The sequence below is a fragment of the Aquarana catesbeiana genome, linkage group LG04 (genome assembly GCF_042186555.1).
Source record: "Aquarana catesbeiana isolate 2022-GZ linkage group LG04, ASM4218655v1, whole genome shotgun sequence".
Lineage (NCBI taxonomy): Eukaryota > Metazoa > Chordata > Amphibia > Anura > Ranidae > Aquarana > Aquarana catesbeiana.
This window is the reverse complement of record NC_133327.1, coordinates 235,496,453-235,521,470: the sequence shown is the minus strand read 5'-3', so window position 1 is coordinate 235,521,470 and position 25,018 is coordinate 235,496,453. Positions and strand designations below refer to the sequence as shown.

The following is a 25,018-nucleotide window of genomic DNA, read 5'->3' as shown; positions in this document are numbered from 1 at the left end:
CATGCTTCACCTGTATTCTCTGACAGAGAGCCTGCACAAGGTCAGACATCAGTCATCTTTTGCTGGCTGCAAGCAGCCTACAATAGATCACTATAGTAGTGATCAGTTGCTGTGTAGAAGGCTGGAAAAAGCTATGACAGCTCTGCCCAACCCTCCGTAGTGAATGGGTTTGCAATGACCTCACTTGTGGTGTCATCACACTCCCAAGTGTTGTGTTTACATTCACAAAGAGCTCCTTTGGAGTGGTCTGTGAAAGCATTGCAAGCCCAGGAACTGACCATTTTAGCTCTTAGGCACAATGCTGGATGCCAGCTGTCACAGGCAGCCTGCACAATGCTGGATGCCAGCTGTCACAGGCAGCCTGCGGTGCCTAAGGCTCCTTAGGCACAAATTCTTACAAAAGGAAAAAAAAAAAAAAAAAAAAAAAAAAAAAAGCGTGGCTTCTCACACACAGTCGACCATGCTGTGGCTGCTGCAGGCATGTCAGAGGAAGACCCTGGAGGACAAGGACGTATAAGTACTTTTGGGACTCCTACGCTCTAAATCCGCTATCAAGACAGATATTGGTCATGAAATTCAACATAGCTGAAATAAATCTCTTCCTGGATAAAGCAGAAGAGGGAGCCACACCCTGGGGGACTAAAGAAGACATCAAGGAGTGATTGAACTCAAGAGGGGGACAACAATCCTGGCTGTCGGCAACAGGTCCTCCAGGAGGAATTCTGCAGGCCACCCTGACCTGCTAAAGATCGCAAGTTGGAGAGGCCCCAGGACCATTCCCCTTTGTGCATAGGATTCAACATACTTCAATATAGTTAAGGCAAAATAAAACACACCAGATGCACCTAGGGTGTTCACAATTATCTGCAGAAGCAAGAGAGGGAATATAGCCAGAGTCACATTCACTGGCAGCAGGGCCAGTGCAAGGATTTTCATTTATTTAGAAGAAAGTGAATTTTGCTGTGGGCTAAAAGTCCGGTGTGTGAAGGCCAGGTCTGTCTTTGACAGCAATCACTGGGCAGGATGGACAGGACAGATCTCCACACCCCTCATCTCTGTGTACTCCATGGCCTGCCGGTGATCAGGGATAGTAGATTAGCGATGGGTGAGCCGTGATTTGCACAGTCATGGAAAATTTTCTCCTCCTCCTCCCCCCACTCCTCCCTGCAGCTGCAAAATGGCAAAAATGGGCATCACACCAATAGGTATAAACCTTACATTTTTACGAAGGTCTTACTTTCAATAACAGTATATTTAGCACATAGAAAAAGATTCTGTAATGTTTCCAATAGGCCTAATATGCTGTTATTGCAACTAGGACACCAGTAAAAATTTGAGGTCTTATCCATTGGTGTGCTAGTCAATTTTGCACGTTATACAGTAATCCTGTCGCTGATGATTTTTTTCTTTAAAACAGCCTACTTACTCCTACCTACCAACCATGTACGGGGCAGTGCCATCTTAATAGCATACAATAGGTTTCCCCATCACTGTTCCCCTATACATCAGGTTCCCCCATGGGCATGAAGGCAGCTCCTCCTTCCTCTCCTGTGCGGAGACTGAGGTGAGTTCTTAGCCTCAGTGCCGTCTCTATCCTGCCCCCTGCAGGAGGGAGGAGAAAGCTGAACCCTCTCCTGTGAGAAGAAGCCAGCCACTGCTTCTTCCGACAGGAGTGACAGTGCACCCCCCCACCCTCCCCAACATAGCGCTCACTCCCCTTTACCTGAGCTTGATCATGGATCCCCCCCATGTACCTGGGACTCCTGCACAGTGCTTAAGAAGGGCAGTCATTAAGATGACCCTGGTATGGGGAGTGCTTCTCTATTGATTAAACACATGAAGGAGCATTTTTCCTTCTACTGACCATCAACATGGGGAGCCATTCTTTCTTCTACTGGCCACCAATGCGAAAACTTTTTCCTACTGTCCACCAACTTAAGGAGGCATTCTCCTTCTACTGACCACCAAGGTAAGGGAGCATTCTTCCTTCTACTGACCACCAAGGTAAGGGAGCATTCTTCCTTCTAATGACCACCAATGTAAGAAATCATTTTTATTCCTACACTCCATCAACATAAGGGGGCATTATTCCTCATACTAACAACGTAATGGAGGATTCTTTCTCATAATTACCATCAACTTAAGGGGGCATGTTTTCTTTTACTGAGTACCAACAAAAGAAAAAATTATTCCTCATACTGACCACCAATGTAAAGGGGAATTCTTCCTCACACTAACCATCAATGCAAGGAAACATACTTTGTCCTGGTGGCCACCAGTATTAGAGGGTATTTACAACAAGATTTGCTATTGTAAATACATGCTGTAGCACAGGGCTTGTGCCGCATGACTGTGATAATTGAGTGTTGTTCAATCATGTTTTTTTTTTTTCTGTATGGCGAGGGGTCTTATAGTTTGCTGTGGGGCCCTGTGAGTCCTAGTTACTCTAGTTTGCTAGAGATTACATTTTTGCAGGACTGACCAGCAGTGGATGACAGCAGAAATGTATGTGACAATCCAGATTTCCAAGTGAGTATATGTTATAAGTAAGCAAACGCAAATTTCCCAGTACACTTATCAGTTAGCCTGCAAACAAATCAAATTGACCGTGTCTTACAATTCACGTTAAAAAAAGGAGGGTTTCGTAGCTCACATTTGCAAATATGTGTCAACTGCAATGCCCATGTCAAGACTACAGAGGAGCTGGTAAGTGTGCTGGGAAATTTTTGTTTGCTTGTGATGTGCATTGCCCTTCCACGTGCACCTTACTGCAAAGTCTAGTTATAAATTTGTGTGGTTGCCATTTTTTTTATATATACTGTAGCTTGTGGTGCTGATTTGGTGTGAGGACATTGGAAGCTTTTAGCTGCCACTATGCGCTTGCTGGGCATCCAATGTGTCCCTATGCTTTTATTGAGGAGTGGGCTCCCTCCAGGCCAATGTTTCTCAACTCCAGTCCTCAAGGCGCCCCAACAGGTCATGTTTTCAGGCTTTCCATTATTTTGCACAGGTGATTTGATCAGTTTCACTGCCTTAGTAATTGCCACATCTGTTTCTTCTAAGGGAAATCCTGAAAACATAACCTGTTGGGGCGCCTTGAGGACTGGAGTTGAGAAACACTGCTCCAGGCAAACTTGCCATTAATTTATCCACTGCTATATATGCTCCAACTTGGAGACTCTCAAAACTATTTTGAGTTAGGACCACAGTATACAGAAGAGTGTTGACATTGGCACTGCAGGTCCCACATATATTTGCAAATGTGTGAAATTAAACCCTCTGTTTTTAACGTGAATTATTAGCAGTGGCGGCCCATGCATTGTGGGTGCACAGGCACCGCCCCCCACCCCCCCGACACCTCCGCCGCCCTCCCTATTCATGTGCCCGGCCCCTTTCAGGGTGCCGGAAAATTTAAATACTATGGCAGGGATAGGCAGGGTCTTAGGTCAGACCCAGAGGCAGAGGCTCTAATAGGCTTCAAAAAAAGGGTGGGCTCGGAGTGCAGAGCACTGCGTTCCGATCCCATCCTGTTGTGTGGCATAGCAAATGAATTTTCGCTATTTTCACACTGTATTTGATTGGCACAAGTGGCTGCATATGATGGGCACAAGTGGCTGCACATGATGGGGCACAAGTGGCTGCACATGATGGGGCACAAGTGGCTGCACATGATGGGGCGCAAGTGGCTGCACATGATGGGGCGCAAGTGGCTGCACATGATGGGGCGCAAGTGGCTGCACATGATGGGGCGCAAGTGGCTGCACATGATGGGGCACAAGTGGCTGCATATGATGGGGCACAAGTGGCTGCATATGATGGGGCACAAGTGGCTGCATATGATGGGGCACAAGTGGCTGCATATGATGGGGCACAAGTGGCTGCATTTGATGGGCACAATGACTGCATTTGATGGGCACAATGACTGCATTTGATGGGCACAATGACTGCATTTGATGGGCACAATGACTGCATTTGATGGGCACAATGACTGCATTTGATGGGCACAATGACTGCATTTGATGGGCACAGTGAGGCTGCAATTGATGGGGGGGGCTTTCAGCATATTTCAGTTTGTTTGCGCCCCCCAAAAAATTTTGAGCACCAGCCACCACTGATTATTAGACAGGGTCAATTTGGTTTGTTTGCAGACTAGCTGGTAAGAGTTCTGAGAACATTTTGTTTGCTTCTGATGTGCGTTGCCCTTCCATGTGCACCTTACTGCAAAGGCTAGTTATAGGTTGGGGTGGTTGCAATCTTTATATATAAGGTATAAGCAAGTACAAAACGGGGTAGTTTTCCCTTAAATAGCAGATAAGAAACATAAGTAAATCAAATACATTCCTAAATGATTAATGCCTACAACGTTTACCAACAATTTTGTTTTCTCTGAAAATACTTTTGGTATCAAAGAACATTCTACTTCTATCTTCACCGGACAGCCAAAAACATGGGTCAGCGAAAGTTATAGAAGCCTAAAATACATCAAGTCAAACATCTCTGAAAGACTTTTGATCAGTCTTCAATCAGAGCACACAGAACACTGGAATCTCAGCACATGATACTGCTATGAAGTGGTGGCCTAGATAAGACCTCTGTCTTTTATAAATAATCCAGAAAGAAGAGACAAGCAATTAATCCCTAAAGAAAGTAAAAATCCTGACAATGATGGCCTCAGTAACAGAACTTTCACTTGATAATCATCCATAAAATACCTTATTTTATTTTTTTTTAACAATAGTTTTATATTGTAATTTTTTGTATATACAGTGGGGATGGAAAGTATTCAGACCCCCTTAAATTTTTCACTCTTTGTTATATTGCAGCCATTTGCTAAAATCATTTAAGTTCATTTTTTTCCTCATTAATGTACACACAGCACCCAATATTGACAAAAAAAAAAAAAACACAGAATTGTTGACATTTTTGCAGATTTATTAACCACTTGACGACCGCCGCACGACGATGTACGTCGGCAGAGCGGCACGGGTAGGCAAAAGGACATACATATACATCCTTGCCTTCCCGCGGGTGGGGGGAGCGATTGGACCCCCCCCCCCCCCCCCAGGGGCCTGCGGCGGTTGTATTCAGGTCAGGAGGGATCAAAGGTGAGGGGGAGGCCACTCATTCGTGGCTCCCCCCTCGCGATCGCTCCTGGCCAATGACAGACTTCCTCTGCCTCTGTAATGTAAACAGAGGGAGAGGAAGTGATGTCATCCCTCCTCGAGCCGGTCTTTTCGTTCCGGCGCCGAGGAGAGAAGACATCCAAGTAAGTGCACAAACACTACACTTACAGTAGAACACGCCAGGCACACTTTTCACCCCCCCCATCACCCCCCGATCACCCCTGTCACACTGACACCAATAGCAGTTTTTTTTTTTTTGCATTGGTGTCAGTTTGTGACAGTTATAAGTGTTAGGGCAGTTAGGTTAGCCCCTTTAGGTCTGGGGTACCCCCCTAATAAAGGTTAACCCCTTGATCACCCCCCGTCGCCAGTGTCGCTAAGTGATCGCTGTATTAGTAACACAGGTGACGCTAGTTAGGGAGGTAAGTATATAGGTTCGCTGTCAGTGTTTTATAGTGACAGGGACCCCCATATACTACCTACTAAAGGTTTTAACCCCTTGATTGCCCCCTAGTTAACCCTTTCAACAGCGATCACCGTATAAGTGTTACGGGTGACACTGGCTAGTTAGTTTGTTTTTTATAGTTTTAGGGCACCCGCCGTTTATTACCTTATAAAGGTTTAACCCCCTAATTGCCTGGCGGTGATATAAGTTAAGTTTTTAGGGTCAGACAAGGTCTGCGTCGCCCCAGGCAGCGTCAGGTTAGCGCCAGTACCGCTAACACCCACGCACGCTGCATACACCTCCCTTAGTGCTATAGTATCTGAGCGGATCGATATCTGATCTGATCCGATCAGATCTATCCCACGCACGCTGCATACACCTCCCTTAGTGCTATAGTATCTGAGCGGATCGATATCTGATCTGATCCGATCAGATCTATACTAGCGTCCCCAGTAGTTTAGGGTTCCCATAAACACAGTGTTAGCGGGATCAGCCCAGATACCTGCTACCACCTGCATTTTGCCCCTCGGCCCAGCCCTGCCCAGCCCACCCAAGTGCAGTATCGATCGATCACTGACACTTACAAAACACTAAGCACACATAACTGCAGCGTTCGCAGAGTCAGGCCTGATCCCTGCGATCGCTAACAGTTTTTTGGTAGCGTTTTGATACAGTCGCTGACAGTCAGGAGCTTTTTTGCCTGTGAGTCTCACTAGTGTATCCCTAAATTTAGAGCCCAAAATGGCAAATCGAAGGTACACTAGTGAAGAGTAAATAATGATATTTGAAGCGCTTCACAATGTGCAAAAAAATGAATATATATGAATAAAAATAAATAAATATAAATACTCAAATAAATCCAGCGGTGAGTAAAATTTCCTAAAAAATCCAGCAATCAAAATAGTGTAAAATTATAAAAAATTATTAAAAAATGAGTGCCACCAAATGTGTAAAAAAATCCACATAAAAAATCAACATAAAGATAAATATATAGGGATGTATTCAGAAGGATCAATTATACAAGTGTAGAATCCGATTGGTATAAAGCTTTGATCCGGTCCCACTAGCAAAGCTGTTTAAAAACACTTGCTTAATTAAGGTGCTCATTGACATTTATAGTAACAATGTTTCTTTTGCTTCTGTTCACAACCAATGTGAGAATCATAAACAGATCTCATTTAACAGGCAGATAAGAGAAAAAAAAAAAAAACAATCATTGTGCAATAGTTAGGATACCAAGGTACACAGGCAAACTTCAATCCACTCACGTGTGCCTTATAATGATAAGGCATATGCAGGTTTTGCTATAGCAGTCAGCCGCCTTAGACAGGAGCAGATGTGTGATACTGCTGATCTGCACAGAGCGTCCTTGGCTCCTCCCACGCGTTGCATCACAGTCACGTGACTTTTTCAAGGATAATACAAGCTCTGACGGACTCAGCTTTATAGCCCAACAGCAGAGTGGTTGCCATGGCTACAGCATGAGTTAATCATCATCCTGCTTCCTGCATAGACTTCAATCCTGTTAAAACCTACTTTTATTAGACATGTAATTCATATGAATATCGTTGGTTTATCAAAACCACGATTCCATGTGTAAAAAACGCAGTGTGTAAAGAATAGAAAATATATGTATTGATATCTCTAATCACGTTTACTTCTTCAGCTCCCTCCAGTGGTCACAATTGGTATAACATCTCACAGAGGGAATATATAGCAAAGCATTGTCTCTAATGGTTTTGATAATTGACCAGTGCCCCATAATATCACAAAAATGGGGTATCCACATGCTCTGCTCATAAATGTATGGAAAACGGAGTAAACAAGATGACATGATATATATGTATATAAAATACACATATATAAAATTAAAATAAGGTATGATATAAGAAATAGGGAAATAATATTAAAATGTCAAATTAAAATCTAAAAATTCCATGATAGAATATTGCAAAAATGGATGACCATTATTTATATGCTAGAACTGAACCAAATATTGCCACTCAGAAAAAACTGGTATTGGAGTGGCAATATTTGGTTCAGTTCTAGCATATAAATAATGGTCATCCATTTTTGCAATATTCTATCATGGAATTTTTAGATTTTAATTTTACATTTTAATATTATTTCCCTATTTCTTATATCATACCTTATTTTAATTTATTATATGTGTATTTTATATACATATATATCATGTCATCTTGTTTACTCCGTTTTCCATACATTTATGAGCAGAGCATGTGGATACCCCATTTTTGTGATATTATGGGGCACTGGTCAATTATCAAAACCATTAGAGACAATGCTTTGCTATATATTCCCTCTGTGAGATGTTATACCAATTGTGACCACTGGAGGGAGCTGAAGAAGTAAACGTGATTAGAGATATCAATACATATATTTTTTATTCTTTACACACTGCGTTTTTTACACATGGAATCGTGGTTTTGATAAACCAACGATATTCATATGAATTACATGTCTAATAAAAGTAGGTTTTAACAGGATTGAAGTCTATGAAGGAAGCAGGATGATGATTAACTCACGCTGTAGCCATGGCAACCACTCTGCTGTTGGGCTATAAAGCTGAGTCCGTCAGAGCTTGTATTATCCTTGAAAAAGTCACGTGACTGTGATGCAATGCGTGGGAGGAGCCAAGGACGCTCTGTGCAGATCAGCAGTATCACACAGTGTACTGCAGTGAATCTGCTCCTGTCTAAGGCGGCTGACTGCTATAGCAAAACCTGCATATGTCTTATCATTATAAGGCACACGTGAGTGGATTGAAGTTTGCCTGTGTACCTTGGTATCCTAACTATTGCACAATGATTGTTTTTTTTTTTTTTTTTTTCTCTTATCTGCCTGTTAAATGAGATCTGTTTATGATTCTCACATTGGTTGTGAACAGAAGCAAAAGAAACATTGTTACTATAAATGTCAATGAGCACCTTAATTAAGCAAGTGTTTTTAAACAGCTTTGCTAGTGGGACCGGATCAAAGCTTTATACCAATCGGATTCTACACTTGTATAATTGATCCTTCTGAATACATCCCTATATATTTATCTTTATGTTGATTTTTTATGTGGATTTTTTTACACATTTGGTGGCACTAATTTTTTAATAATTTTTTATAATTTTACACTATTTTGATTGCTGGATTTTTTAGGAAATTTTACTCACCGCTGGATTTATTTATTTATATTTATTTATTTTTATTCATCTATATTCATTTTTTTGCACATTGTGAAGCGCTTCAAATATCATTATTTATTCTTTTTAAGTGACTCTGAAAACACTCTCTTTTGATAGCAGCCTCACTTGGTTTTATGTGTAATTATCAACAATTAGCATCACAGCGCTGTGTGTTTTATATATTCCTTTACACTAGTGAAGAGGCCTACACGTTTCTGAGCATGACAGATAGTGAAGAGGAAGTCACTCATCTGTCAGATTCAGGCTCAGAATACGATCCTGTAGAGGACAGCGGCTCCATGACAGATAGCTCTGACGACGGAGTTGTGGTCCCTGCCAAGGTTAGGCGTACCAGACCCCAATCTTATTCTTCTGTCCTTGAAGTGCAAGGACCGCAGGGCTCTCGTATGGAGCAGAGAAGCACTAGCGCCGCTATTCCTTCTGGTGAACTGGCAAGCACCAGCGGCCTAGTACACCCTGGTCGTACATCCAGCACTGCAGTAACACTTGGTGACGTGGCGAGTCCCATAAGTGCAGTTCAAGCTGGTGAGGTGGCAAGCACAAGTAGTGTCCCGCTGCCACCAAGAAGACAAACACAGGCCCGTCGTGCCCATAGTGCCCTTCCTGCTGCATTCTCCAATCCGAATTGGGAACCCACCACTTCTGCAGCACCTGTACTTCCCCCATTCACTGGCCAACCCGGAATTCAGGTGGAAACAGTTGATTTTACGCCACTGGATTTTTATTCACTGTTTTTCACCGAAGATCTCTATAGATCTATTGTGGACCAAAGCAATTTATACGCTGGTCAACACATCGCCGCTAATCCCCAGTCCTCCCTTGCCAGAGATTGGAGACCAATTACGGTCTCCGAATTTAAGCTCTTTCTGGGCCTTTCCCTCAACATGGGCTTGAATAAAAAGAGTAAGTTGCGGTCATATTGGTCCACTGACCCAATTTACCATATGCCCGTGTTCTCTGCCTCCATGGCCAGGGCACAATACGAGCAGATTTTGCGGTTCATGCACTTCAACATCAATGAACTCTGTCGTCCTCGTGGAGACCTTGAATACGATCGGCTCTACAAAATTCGGCCCCTCGTAAACCACTTCAACCAATGTTTTGCAGCCTTGTTTACTCCCCATCAAGTTGTCTGCGTTGATGAGTCCCTGATTAAATTTTCTGGCCGCTTGTCATTCAAACAGTACCATCCCAGCAAGCGTGCCAGATACGGGGTCAAGATGTATAAGCTCTGTGACAGGGCCACAGGCTATACATGTAGTTTTATGGTTTACGAGGGCAAAGATAGTCACGTAGAGCCGACAAACTGCCCTGACTACATAGGAAGTGCTGGCAAGATAGTGTGGGACTTGGTGTCACCCTTATTCGGAAAGGGGTACCACTTGTACGTGGACAATTATTACACGAGCGTGCCACTTTTTAGTCACTTGTTTGATCAGCAGATTGGAGCACGTGGCACCGTCCGACCTAATCGCTGGGGCTTTCCCCAGCAGGTTGTAGATTCCCGTCTTAGGCTGGGGGAGAGAGCCTGCTTGCAGTGTAATAGTTTGCTCGCTATGAAGTGGAGGGATAAGAAGAATGTTTTCTTTCTCACCTCCCTTCATGCAGACACGACGGTCCAAATTACTACGGCAACCGGTGTTGTGGAGAAACCCCTCTGTGTCCACGAATATAACCAAAATATGGGAGGGGTGGACCTCAACGACCAGTTGTTGGCGCCATACCTAGTTGCCCGTAAGGCCAGACGCTGGTACAAAAAAGTGTCTGTTTATTTCAATTGGCTTTGCTGAACGCTCATGTGCTATACAGAGCTTCAGGACGGACTGGATCCTTCCTTACATTCCAGGAAGAGATCGTCAGAGCCCTTCTGTTTCCAGACGGTGCTCCACCTCACCTTTCCCAACCAAATGCAGTAAGCCGGCTGCATGAGAGGCATTTTCAATATGTCCTCCCGAGTACCCCTACCCAACGAGCCCCCCAAAGAAAATGTTGTGTCTGCAGAAAGCGCGGATTTAGGCATGACACCCGGTATTATTGTCCCTCCTGTCCTGGCAATCCTGGTCTTTGCATTGGTGAATGTTTTGAGCACTACCATACACTAGTTGAGTTTTACCCTAGGGTACAGCATTGCACAGACTAAGACACACTTTCACAGGGTCTCCCAAGATGCAATCGCATTTTGAGAGACCAAAACCTGGAACCGTTACAGTTTTAAAAGTTACAGTTATAAAAAAAAAAAAATATATAAAATAAAAAAACCAAAAATAGTTGTCGTTTTATTGTTCTCTCTCTCTCTCTCTATTTTCTCTCTATTGTTCTGCTCTTTTTTACTGTATTCTATTCTGCAATGTTTTATTGTTGTTATGTTTTATCATGTTTGCTTTTCAGGTATGTAATTTTTTTTATAGTTTACTGTGTTTTAACCATTTTTTTGTTTTCAGGTACGCCATTCAGCTGCAGCGCGGATTTATTTATCTTGACAGCAATAGCGTTTGCTCCCACGATACATAAAGCCGTGACTCCAGCGCTGTCGGAGGTGATTTCACCACCACAGTTACCTACTTCAGCATATATGCCGAAGCGTGGGGGCAGCAGTAGGTGGAGGAGTGATTTGCTCCTGCCTTTTGTGGGAGGATGCCCCCATGCTTCGGCATATATATATTTTAGGTAGGCACAGGTTGCGTTAAATGTTTTATTTTTTACTATGTTTTTTTTTGTATTTGCTTTGCAGGTATGGTAAGTCTTACTGTTATACTGTAAGGTTACTTTGTTTTTTGTTAACCATCATTTGCTTAGCAGGTACGCCATTCAGTTGCAGCGCGGATTTATTTATCTTGACAGCAACAGCGTTTGCTCCCACGATACATAAAGCCGTGACTCCAGTGCTGTCAGAGGTTATTTCACCACCACAGTTACATACTTCAGCATGTATGCCGAAGTGTGGGGGCAGCAGTGGGTGGAGGAGCGATTTTCTCCTGCCTTTTGCGGGAGGATGCCCCCATGCTTCGGCATATATAAAACGGTGCATGTATGCCCATCATTAGAAGTGGGTGGATGAAGGGAGGTATTCTAATGGTGGGCATACCCACCAATCAATATCTTTTTTTCGTTCAGCCCACAGGCTGCATGAAAAAAAAGTTTACAATATATGCCCAACAAGGACCAGCAACGTACTGGTATGTTGCTGGACTTTGAATGGTTATACCAGAATGATGCCTGCAGGTTTAGGTATCATCTTGGTATCATTCTTTTCAGCCAGCGGTCGGCTTTCATGTAAAAGCAATCCTAGTGGCTAATTAGCCTCTAGACTGCTTTTACAAGCAGTGGGAGAGAATGCCCCCCCCCCTCCACCGACTTCCATGTTTTTCTCTGGCTCTCCTGTCCCAACAGGGAACCTGAAAATGCAGCCGGTGATTCAGCCAGTTGACCATAGAGCTGATCAGAGTACCTGTCACTACCTATTGCTATCAAAGGGGATATTTACATTCCCTGAGATAACAATAAATATGATTAAAAAACATAAAAATGAAAGGAACAGTTTAAAAATAAGATAAAAAAAATCAAAAAAATAATAAAGAAAAAAAAAAAAAAAAAAAGAAAGCACCCCTGTCCCCCCCTGCTCTCGCGCAAAGGCGAACGCAAGCGTCGGTCTGGCGTCAAATGTAAACAGCAATTGCACCATGCATGTGGAGGTATCACCGCGAAGGTCAGAAGGCAAGTAATTTTAGCAGTAGACCTCCTCTGTAAATCTAAAGTGGTAACCTGTAAAGGCTTTTAAAGGCTTTTAAAAATGTATTTAGTTTGTCGCCACTGCACGTTTGTGTGCAATTTTAAAGCATGTCATGTTTGGTATCCATGTACTCGGCCTAAGATCATCTTTTTTATTTCATCAAACATTTGGGCAAAAAAAGTGTGTTTTTTCCCCAAAAAATGCGTTTGAAAAATCGCTGCGCAATTACTGTGTGAAAAAAAAAAAAATGAAACACCCACCATTTTAATCTGTAGGGCATTTGCTTTAAAAAAATATATAATGTTTGGGGGTTCAAAGTAATTTTCTTGCAAAGAAAAAATTTTTTTTCATGTAAACAAAAAGTGTCAGAAAGGGCTTTGTCTTCAAGTGGTTAGAAGAGTGGGTGATGTGTGACATAAGCTTCTAAATGTTGTGCATAAAATGCCAGGACAGTTCAAAACCCCCCCCAAATGACCCCATTTTGGAAAGTACACACCCCAAGCTATTTGCTGAGAGGCATGTCGAGTCCATGGAATATTTTATATTGTGACACAAGTTGCGGGAAAAAGACAATTTTTTTTATGCACAAAGTTGTCACTAAATGATATATTGCTCAAACATGCCATGGGAATATGTGAAATTACACCCTAAAATAAATTCTGTTGCTTCTCCTGAGTACGGGGATACCACATGTGTGAGACTTTTTGGGAGCCTAGCCGCGTACGGGACCCCGAAAACCAAGCACTGCCTTCAGGCTTTCTAAGGGTGTAAATTTTTGATTTTACTCTTCACTGCCTATCACAGTTTCGGAGGCCATGGAATGCCCAGATGGCACAACCCCCCCCCCACCCCCAAATGACCCCATTTTGGAAAATAGACACCCCAAGCTATTTGCTGAGAGGTATAGTGAGTATTTTGCAGACCTCACTTTTTGTCACAAACTTTTGAAAATTGAAAAAAGAAAAAAAAATACATTTTTCTTGTCTTTCTTCATTTTCAAAAACAAATGAGAGCTGCAAAATACTCACCATGCCTCTCAGCAAATAGCTTGGGGTGTCTACTTTCCAAAATGGGGTCATTTTTGGGGGTTTTGTGCTATCTTGGCATTTTATGGCCTTCGAAACTGTGATAGGTAGTGAGGAGTGAAATCAAAATTTTATGCCCTTAGAAATCCTGAAGGCGGTGCTTGGTTTTCGGAGCCCTGTACGCGGCTAGGCTCCCAAAAAGTCCCACACATGTGGTATCCCTATACTCAGTAGAAGCAGCTAAATGTATTTTGGGGTGCAATTCCACATATGCCCATGGCCTGTGTGAGCAATATATCATTTAGTGACAACTTTGTGCAAAAAAAAAACGTTGTCACTTTCCCGCAACTTGTGTCAAAAAATAAAATATTCCATGGACTCAACATGCCTCTCAGCAAATAGCTTGGGGTGTCTACTTTCCAAAATGGGGTCAATTGGGGGGGGTTTGTGCCATCTGGGCATTTTATGGCCTTCAAAACTGAGATAGGTAGTGAGGAGTGAAATCAAAAATGTATGCCCTTAGAAATCCTGAAGGCAGTGATTGGTTTTCGGGGCCCCGTACGCGGCTAGGCTCCCAAAAAGTCCCACACATGTGGTATCCCCGTACTCAGGAGAAGCAGCTGAATGTATTTTGGGGTGCAATTCCACATAGGCCCATGGCAATATATCATTTAGTGACAACTTTTTGTAAATATTTTTTTTTTTTTGTCATTATTCAATCACTTGGGACAAAAAAAATAAATATTCAATGGGTTCAACATGCCTCTCAGCAATTTCCTTGGGGTGTCTACTTTTCAAAATGGGGTAATTTGGGGGGGTTTGTACTGCCCTGCCATTTTAGCACCTCAAGAAATGACATAGGCAGTCATAAACTAAAAGCTGTGTAAATTCCAGAAAATGTACCCTAGTTTGTAGACGCTATAACTTTTGCGCAAACCAATAAATATACGCTTATTGACATTTTTTTTACCAAAGACATGTGGCCGAATACATTTTGGCCTAAATGTATGACTAAAATTGAGTTCATTGGATTTTTTTTTATAACAAACAGTAGAAAATATCATTTTTTTTCAAAATTTTCGGTCTTTTTCCGTTTATAGCGCAAAAAATAAAAACGGCAGAGGTGATCAAATACCATCAGAAGAAGGCTCTATTTGTGGGAAGAAAAGGACGCAAATTTCGTTTGAGTACAGCATTGCATGACCGTGCAATTAGCAGTTAAAGCGACGCAGTGCCAAATTGGAAAAAGTCCTCTGGTCCTTAGGCAGCATAATGGTCCGGTCCTTAAGTGGTTAAAAAAGAAAAACTGAAATATCACATGGTCCTAAGTATTCAGACCCTTTGCTGTGACACTCATATTTAACTAAGGTGCTGTCCATTTCTTCTGATCACCCTTGAGATGGTTCTACACCTTCATTTGAGTCCAGCTGTGTTAGATTATACTGATTGGACTTGATTAGGAAAGCCACACACCTTTCTATACAAGACCTTACAGCTCACAGTGCATGTCAGAGCAAATGAGAATCATGAGGTCAAAAGGAACTGCCTGAAAAGCTCAAAAACAGAACTGTGGCAAGGCACAGAAGGTTACAAAAAAATTTCTGCTTACTTAAGGTTCCTAAGAGCACAGTGGCCTCCATAATCCTTAAATGGAAGACGTTTGGGATGACCAGAACCCTTCCTAGAGCTGGTCGTCCGGCCAAACTGAGCTATCGGGGGAGAAGAGCCTTGGTGAGAGAAGTAAAGAAGAACCCAAAGATGACTGTGGCTGAGCTCCAGAGATGCAGTTGGGAGATGGGAGAAAGATGTAGAAAGTCAACCATCACTGCAGCCTTCCACCAGTCGGGGCTTTATGACAGAGTGGCCCGACGCAAGCCTCTCCTCAGTGCAAGACACATGAAAACCTGCATGGAGTATGCTAAAAAAAACACCTGAAGGACTCCAAGATGGTGGGAAATAAGATTCTCTGGTCTGATGAGACCAAGATAGAACTTTTTGGCCATTAATTCTAAGTGGTATGTGTGGAGAAAAACAGGCAATGCTCATGACCTCTCCAATACAGTCCCAACAGTGAAGCATGGTGGCGGCAGCATCATGCAGTGGGGTGTTTTTCAGCTGCAGGGACAGGACGACTGGTTGCAATCGAGGGAAAGATGAATGCGGCCAAGTACAGGGATATCCTGGACGAAAACCTTCTCCAGAGTACTCAGGACCTCAGACTGGGCTGAAGGTTTACCTTCCAACAAGACAATGACCCTAAGCACGCAGCTAAAATAACGAAGGAGTGGCTTCACAACATCTCAGTGACTGTTCTTGAATGGCCCAGCCAGAGCCCTGACTTAAACCCAATTGGGCATCTCTGGGGAGACCTAAAAATAGCTGTCCACCAACTTTAACATCCAACCTGACAGAACTGGAGAGGATCTGCAAGGAGGAATGGTAAAGGATCCCCAAATCCAGGTGTGAAAAACTTGTTGCATCTTTCCCAAAAGACTCATGGCTGTATTAGATCAAAAGGATGCTTCTACTAAATACTGAGCAAAGGGTCTGAATACTTAGGACCATGTGATATTTCAGTTTTTCTTTTTTAATAAATCTGCAAAAATGTCAACAATTCTGTGTTTTTCTGTCAATATGGGGTGCTGTGTGTACATTAATGAGGAAAAAAATGAACTTAAATGTTTTTAGCAAATGGCTGCAATATAACAAAGAGTGAAAAATTTAAGGGGGTCTGAATACTTTCCATCCCCACTGTACATACACACAACCAAACACAAAATAAGAAGAAAGAAATGTGCGAATAGGAAAAGCCATTTCCAAAGAATTACGATTTAAAATATGCTTATTTAACATGTCACATGCTGTTACAATATGTATAAATGAAAACATTCAACCCTACAATAGCATAGTCATATTCTCACGTCCAAAACATACTACTCTGAAAGCATTTATTCAGGGTACAAAAACAGCACTTGTTATTTCACGTCTGTCTCCCCATGGCCTGTCTCCATCTCCAAACTGCTCAACCTCCTCCGAAAATACGACTTAAGACCCATACACACGATAGGACTTTTTGACAACAAACATGCAAATGAGCTGTTTCAAGGCAACATCCTACCGTGTGTACGCTCTATCGGTTTTCATCGAACAAATGTTGGCTGTGCAAACTTTCCGGCAACAAAAGTCCTATGGTGCAAAATCCTATCGTGTGTACACAAGTCCATAGGACTTTCATCCAAAGTACAAACACGCATGCTCAGAACCAATACAAAAGATCAGACAACAATACAGAAGTTGACCAAAGGGTGGTGTTAGGGTTTGAGCAACCATATTATAATTATATTAAACAACGCGTTACCATGTAGTTGACTTTTGAGAGAACAGCCATCAGTATAGACCCTATTAATTTATCACAAGCCCGCTGAATCATCCACTTTGCAGTATTCTGAGTATTCTGAGAGAAACCAATGCAAACGGAGCCAGTCCAGGCTAAAATACCATATTTAACTCCTACAGTGAAACTACTCTTAGAAAATATATATATGTGTATATATATATATATATATATATATATATATATATATATATATATATATATATATATATATATATATATATATACACATACACACACACATATATATATATACATACATACATACGCACACACTATTACCAAAAGTATTGGGGCACTTGCCTTTACACACACATGAATTTTAGTGGCATCCCAGTCTTAGTCCGTAGTGTTCAATATTGAGTTGACCCACCTTTTGCAGCTATAACAGCTTCAACTCTTCTGGGAAGGCTGTTCACAAGGTTTAGGAGTGTGTCTATGGGAATTTTTGACCATGCTTCCAGAAGTGCATTTGTGAAGTCAGGCACTGATGTGGATAAGAAGGCCTGGCTCGCAGTCTGTACTCTAATTCATCCCAAAGTTGTTCTATCGCGTTGAGGTCAGGACTGTGCAGGCTGGTCAAGTTCCTCCAAACTCGCTCATCCATGGACCTTGCTTTGTGCACTGGTGCACAGTCATGTTGGAACAGGAAGGGGCCATCCCCAAACTGTTCCCACAAAGTTGGGAGCATGAAATTGTTCAAAATGTCTTGGTATGCTGATGCCTTAAGAGTTCCCTTCACTAGAACTAAGGGGCCAAACCCAACCTATGAAAAACAAGCCCACACCATAATCCCCCCTCCACCAAATGATTTGGACCAGTGCACAAAGCAGGGTCCATAAAGACATGGATAAGCGAGTGTGGGGTGGAGGAACTTGACTGGCCTGCACAAAGTCCTGACCTCAATGCAACAGAACACCCTTGGGATGAATTAGAGCAGAGACTGTGAGCCAGGCCTTCTCATCTGACCTCACAAATGTGCTTCTGGAAAAATGGTCAAACATTCCCATAGACACACTCCTAAACCTTGTGGACAGCCTTCCCAGAAGAGTTGAAGCTGTTATAGCTGCAAAGAGTGGGCCAACTCAATATCGAACCCTACGGACTAAGACTGGGATGCCATACGTTCTTGTGTGTGTGAAAGCAGGCGTCCCAATACTTTTATATATACACACACACAGTATCTTACAAAAGACAAAAGTGAGGCACACCCCTCACATTTTTTATTATATCTTTTCATGTGACAACACTGAAGAAATGTCATTTGCTACAATGTAAAGTAGTCAGTGTACAGCTTGAATAACAGTGTAAATTTGCTGTCACCTCAAAATAACTCAACACACAGCCATAATGTCTGAACCGCTGGCAACAAAAGTAAGTACACCGCTAAGTGAAAATGTCCAAATTGGGCCCAAAGTGTCAATATTTTGTGTGGCTACCATTATTTTCCAGCACTGCCTTAACCCTCTTGGGCATGGAGTTCACCAGAGCTTCACAGGTTGCCACTGGAGTCCTCTTCCACTCCTCCATGATGACATCACGGAGCTGGTGGATGTTGGAGACCTTGTGCTCCTCCACTTTCGGTTTGAGGATGTCCCACAGATGCTTAATAGGGTTTAAGTCTGGAGACATGCTTGGCCAGTCCATCACAGCTCTGCAGACTAGAAGTTCCAGCGCAGGAGCACCGGAAGTATAGCTATAGTTCCAGCACTCAGAAAAAATCTAAACTGTAAATTAAACTGATAAGTCCATGAGGTGGCATGCACCTCGTTGGACTTAACCCATAAAAGGCCATATACAGTTTATAATAAAAAAATACAATACAAAATCAGTGAATGGAGTCTCTTGTACTAAATGATTAGGTTTCAATTTCCCAGCACTATATTATGAAAATCATATAAAAGTTTAACAACTAAAATGCTTTTTGTTAATTTTGGATAGAGTAGAGAATAGTTAAAAACCATGTCAACCCTACTGTGGAGACTTCTCTTCGCTTCCTGTTCCATAGATACAATAGAAAGTGAGAGGAAAAAAAAAATCTAAAAGTGAGGGAAATCCCTTCTCAGACAGTTGTCACAAGTACAAGCACCCCCACTGAAATGTGTTCCATGTTCTGGTGATAACCCAAAATTTTGGATTTTCCCTCACTTCTAGAAACAATGAACAACTCTCTAGTGGGGGACACAGACTGCAATAAAAACCTCACAGGGGTTTTTTAATCTTTCCTTACGCATTCCAATTGTAAAAAAAAAAAAAAAAAGAAGAGTTTTATGCACCCTAAAAGATAATGGAATGCATTAGTGGCTTAAGTGGTTGTGTTGTGAAGACTCACTTAACGGCAGCAGACTTGGCTTGGAGAGCGCTGCTCCAGAAGTCATCCACATTGTCAGGCTCAGTGAAGGCTTGAAGACAGGCACTGAAGGGAATCTTGGCACGTACAAGTTCAGGTGGCGGCCTTTTTGCACTTTCTGCTTCTCTTCTTTTTAAATCATAAGCAATCAGTTCATCTGAGGAAAAAGTATTTCCATTTTTGAATAATCAAAAATATGGAAGGTACAAGTATGTCCCCATTTTCTGCAGAAATTATAAGCATGCTGAAACAAAGTATCCTGGAGATCCTTCTTTTCTGAACTAACTTTATCATATACAGTACCCTACTTCTAAAGAAAATTAACCGTCTATGGTTTTCCTACCTTTATTTGTTGCAGCCTCCATTGCCACAGGTAATTGCATTATATGATCGACTCTCTCTGTGTAACGCACTTTCCGTGACTGACAACATTGTGTCCGTTCTTCCACCAGAAACCTGAAGACATCACTGGGATTTTCCAAGCCTGTGCTATTTCTCTATAAAGCAAATAAGCACATCATCTAAATACAACTCAAACAAATTTAATGGGCAAATTGGTAGTGAAAAGGAACTGAGAAACACTAAATGCATCAGCAGACAAGGATAGAACCATCTGTAAGAATTTGTTTATTAACACTTCTAAACACTCTTGTAAGCATAGATTGTCATTCACAATATGAAAGAAGGAAGTCTCCACCAGAATATAGAAACAGCAGGCTGGGAAAATGCAGTATGCATAAATATTCCATTTCAAGTAAAATGCATTTATCGTACTTTTTTTTTTTACACCCCCATAAAAGGTGATAGTACTTTTATTATTTTCATATAATTTTCTACATTAGAAAATTAATGTACCACAAGTAAATTCAAGAAAAACATTGTAAATACCTCTACAAGATTAATAAGGTGCAGGAAAAATTCTTGCGCATCTTGTTGTCTATTTGAAGAGAATTCTGGATGGTCTTTACTCATTAGTGCTTTGAACATACGAGTTGTAATTCCCTTTGGCTGAGGTTTAAAATATAAGGCACAAAAATAGAAGAGAAAAAAATAAAGGAAAAAAAAAGAAAAACATTAATATATTAGACCATACCAGAAAGTAAAAAAAATCAAATCTAAAATGTGAGGTAATGAAAAAAAAAAAAAATTACCCTTGCACTGCATCTTCTCCACCCCCCAACTCAAATTACCCCACACTGCAAGGGTGAAATGCATGTTTTTTAACTCGGGTATCATTAAAAAGCAATTTTACTTAACTTGTCCATTGCTCCCCTAGCAGATGGCACTTTCCTGTTCCCTCCAATGCCCTTGGTTGTGGGCGACCCCTGGCTGTCCTCATTTACAATGCAGGACTGTTGGTCACATTGTTGTACATAATACCATATTGTTCTTTCATAATACAATATTGTTCTAATGCAATATTAATTATTCATAATACAATACTGCTCTTTCCTGGTTCTCCTCTTACCTATCTCAACACACTTTCAGTGTCACATACGACACCATCTCATCCGCTCCTTTTCCTCTTTCTGTTTCTATGCCTCTTCCCTGGGCCAGTTGATAACCTTCCATGGCTTCCAATACCACCTCTATGCAGACGACACCCAGATCTATCTCTCGACTCCTCAACTTACCCCCTCAATCTCCTCACAGATCACAAACTTGCTGAATGACATATCTGTATGGATGTCACACCACTTCCTCAAACTCAATCTTTCTGAAACTGAGCTTCTAATATTTCCTCCTCCCTGATCCCCTCCCCATGTCTTTACAATTGAGATCAACGCAAGGGTCCAGTCACATGGAGAGGAAGAAGCCTGCGATAGGGAGGGATAAGATGATAAAACTGTATTTTAATGGTGCACTGGGCAAAAACTACCATTTAACCCTTGCAGTACAGGGTGAGCCTCCAGATTTTACCAAACTTTTAGATTTCAAAGATTTCAGATTCATACCTTTTGTTGCTCTGAATAAAAAGCAGTTTGTCCCACTGTGTCTTTTGGACACTGCTACTGAATGGGAGTAACTAATTAATTTTAGTTTGAAAAGGAAAGGTAATTTTTTATAACATATAGATTACTAAATGGTTTGTGTAGCAACTGCATATGCTATAAAAAATGTTTTTACTTGCTATATTTTTTTTCACACAACAGTGGAGTTACCCTTTAAATACATGTGAAAATACCATGTGTGTACAATAAATATTATAATAACCTAAAAGAATAACATAAAGCAACACACACTTAAAAGAGGATACATTTTGCCATACATTATACAATTTTCCATTTTTAGATTTACCAAAACCATATAAATACGAGGTCAAACCTAAACACTTTCGTTTTTTTTTCATACAGTAAACACTTTCAATTGGTTTGCAATCAGGCAGGCCCTTGCACTACATAGTTGAAGGTAAATCTAAAAGGAATTAAATAAGAATATTGTATAATGTATGGCCAAGCTTTAGACTACACAACAGTTCTAATATGCAAAGTTGATACCTTTGTAAATCCCATGCCCCACAAAGAGCAACACTTTATTGTTGTATTTTCCCCAATAAAGCCATGGCATTTGGTGAAACCTGTTGGGTCTTTGTACCATTAGATTTTGTTTTTGTGTAGCTTCATCTGGAGCTTGCTACAAGAATAAGTATCTTTTTTTCCAAAGGATTGTGTTGCGAATGTCAACATAACTGCATCAGATTATCAGGACATTTGAGCACTTCCAACTTACTGTGCTATAAATAAATACTGAGAGGACAGGAATTTGACTACTACTGCAATGTGGAGGTTGTTTTACCTTTAAAAATGTTTCATAATACATGGATAATTGCTATGTGGTCAGCATTCTATATTGTAGAAAGTTTCATTGATTCATCTCCCAAAGGACCTACGCAAAACATTTTGTGCCTACATATTCTTCATTTACATAATCCAAGCAGAATTTATTATTGCACAGGGTACTAAAACTGTGGTGCGTGTTCTCTTAAAGTTCTAAAATGTAAAGTCATACTAGCAAATCTGTACTAATGCTATCTCCATGCATACAAAATAAACTCAGCAACACAGAAAAAATGAATAGACATAAAAAAGGATTACAGATCAAAAATATAACACCAGTATTCATATTGGGTGCCAGCTGACAAGTAACACTATTTGCCCCCTATTTTTTCACCTTGCTCTTCTTCTAAGAACCAGTATTTCAACAAACAAAAGACAATTTTCCCACAGCACCTAAAGCTGAACTGTGACCACAAAAAATGTATTTCACTAAATTCCTTTTTATGTGCACCGAAAGTTTTAGCAGATCCAGATATTATCATATAAAAGTAGCAATGACAGCATCACTATGCTGCGCATAACTTGTATAGAGACGGGTGGGACCCAGCAGGTCCTCCCACTACAGGCTGCCTGCAGATAAATACAGGAGGGGCGGATAGTAGAGTAGTAGTAGATAGTAAATAGTAGAGAGTAGAGTTACGGGTGGGACCCAGCAGGTCCTCCCACTACAGGCTGCCTACAGATAAATACAGGAGGGGGTGGATACAAGGAGAGAGAGTAGTGACTGGTCTCCATCATATGTATGGAGATTTGAGTTATAGTGCTCAGTAAACAAGCTGTTTGTAGAAAAGCAGCTAAAATTATATTAAACAATACATGAAAAGAGCATAGAGATACACCAGTTGGATGAAAATGTAAACTAATAATAGTTGTAAGCCATTATTCTAAATAAAAAAAAGTAACTGATTAAGAAATACTGTATATATAAAACCCTATATATTCTCTTGCACACAGGGCGGTAGAAAAAAAAACAGCTGCAAAGCCACTACTGACGCCAGGAAATAGCACCTGTAAAAATGTGCTTTTAGTAGCTTTTTGCATTGGTGTTAATGCGCGTTTATTCGCGTTAGCGTTTAGCAACGTTTCTCTACATCTTCTATTTTCCGCTCTTACTACAGAGCATGACATGTCAAAATCAATGGTTTCCTTCAGTCTGGTATGGATTTTGAGGGGAAACGCCATGCCTTGTGACGGAACATGGCGTTGCAAGGGGCGGGGTCTCAGTGATGTCACCGGATGGCCACGCCCCATGGCTATAAAAGAACTGGCAGAGAATGAAGACAGCAGCTGCGGAGAAAAGACAGCAGCAGAGGGTGAAGCCTGGAGGAAGAAGACCAAGGGAAAAACTCACCACCGGAGGCAGAAGACTGGAGGAAGAAGGTATGTTGAAGAAGGACTTGTCAAAATCGTCTCTTGCTATTTATACTAAACTGCCTTTTTTTGGGGTGAATGAGTAGGGGTACAATGTACCTCCCATACTCATTCACATGGCGGGGGCAGGATCTGTTAAAGGGGGCTTTCAGATTCCAATAAGCCCCCTGCCCGCAAGACCCCCACAACCACCGCCCAGGGTTGAGAAGAGACCCTTGTCCCACATGAAGACAAGGTGCTTTGGGGTGGGTGGCGCAGAGCCCCACTGCCCCAAAGCACCCACCCCCCCTATGTTGAGGGAGTGTGGCCTGGTACGATCCAGGAGGGGGGGGCCCACTCGCTCGTCCGTCTCCCTTTTCTGACCTGCTGAGCTGCATGCTCGGATAAGGGTCTGGTGTGGATTTTTTGGGGGGGACTCCACGCCATTTTTTTTTTTTTTTATGTGGGGTTTACCCTCGAAATCCATACCAGACTGAAGGGCGTGCGGTTCCCCTTCAAGATCCTTCGAGCACAAGTCGCATGCCACAAGTAGGATCATGATGATCCGACTTCCATTTAAATCAACGGGCTGAAAGTTGGATCAGTTAAGACGGCTCTCAAAGGGGACCATTGATTTTGGCATGTCAAAAAAAATGCTTGACGTGGCTTAACACTGTACCCAGCGTTTAGCAGTGTCAGACGTTTTTACAGCTGTAACGCTGGTCTTCAGAAGGCGCTGGCCCTGGGGTTTTTCTTGCAGCTTGAAAACACCTAAGCCACTTACAGCTCCTAAAAGCCTGTGTGTGCATGGACACACTGAATAACAAAAAAAGTTGCAAAAAAAATAAAAGTCTAATGCCCCGTACACACGGTTGGATTTTCTGACGGAAAATGTGTGATAGGACCTTGTTGTCGGAAATTCCGACTGTGTGTAGGCTCCATCACACATTTTCCATCGGAATTTCCGACACACAAAGTTCGAGAGCTTGCTATAAAATTTTCCGACAACAAAATCCGTTGTCGGAAATTCCAATCGTGTGTACACAAATCCGACACACAAAGTGCCACGCATGCTCAGAATAAATTAAGAGATGAAAGCTATTGGCTATTGCCCCGTTTATAGTCCCGTCGTACGTGTTTTACGTCACCGCGTTCAGAACGATCGAATTTTCCGACAACTTTGTGTGACCGTGTGTATGCAAGACAAGTTTGAGCCAACATCCGTCGGAAAAAATCTATGGATTTTGTTGTCGGAATGTCCGATCAATGTCCGACCGGGTGTACAGGGCATAACACTGGTAAAAGCAGCTGTAAAAATGCCCTGTGTACATGGGGTCCTAATAGGAAATGATCCCAACCACAGACTAGGTGGACAGGCTGACAATAAGCACATTTTTAGGTTTGGTTATTCTAAGCATACAAATGGTTGCAGCTTATCTACCTAAACAAAACAAATATAAAGTAAAAGCATAGCATTCTAAGTGGAAATAATGCATTTCAAATTAAAAGAATCTATAGAAGAACTCTATCGACTAAACATTTGCCAGCA

The 25,018-nt window shown here is 41.8% G+C and overlaps 1 protein-coding gene across 1 annotated transcript in view; it reads right to left on the bottom strand.

The window, feature by feature from the left end:
• Positions 1–25,018, bottom strand: part of USP13 (ubiquitin specific peptidase 13) — a 141,703-nt gene that overhangs the window by 31,899 nt on the left and 84,786 nt on the right. The window contains exons 11-13 of the mRNA XM_073626270.1: positions 20,171–20,290; positions 19,626–19,779; positions 19,265–19,439 (exon numbers count right to left, since the gene is read on the bottom strand). Of these exons, the coding sequence (XP_073482371.1) occupies positions 19,265–19,439; positions 19,626–19,779; positions 20,171–20,290 (449 nt within the window). The remainder of the gene's footprint in view (positions 1–19,264; positions 19,440–19,625; positions 19,780–20,170; positions 20,291–25,018) is intronic.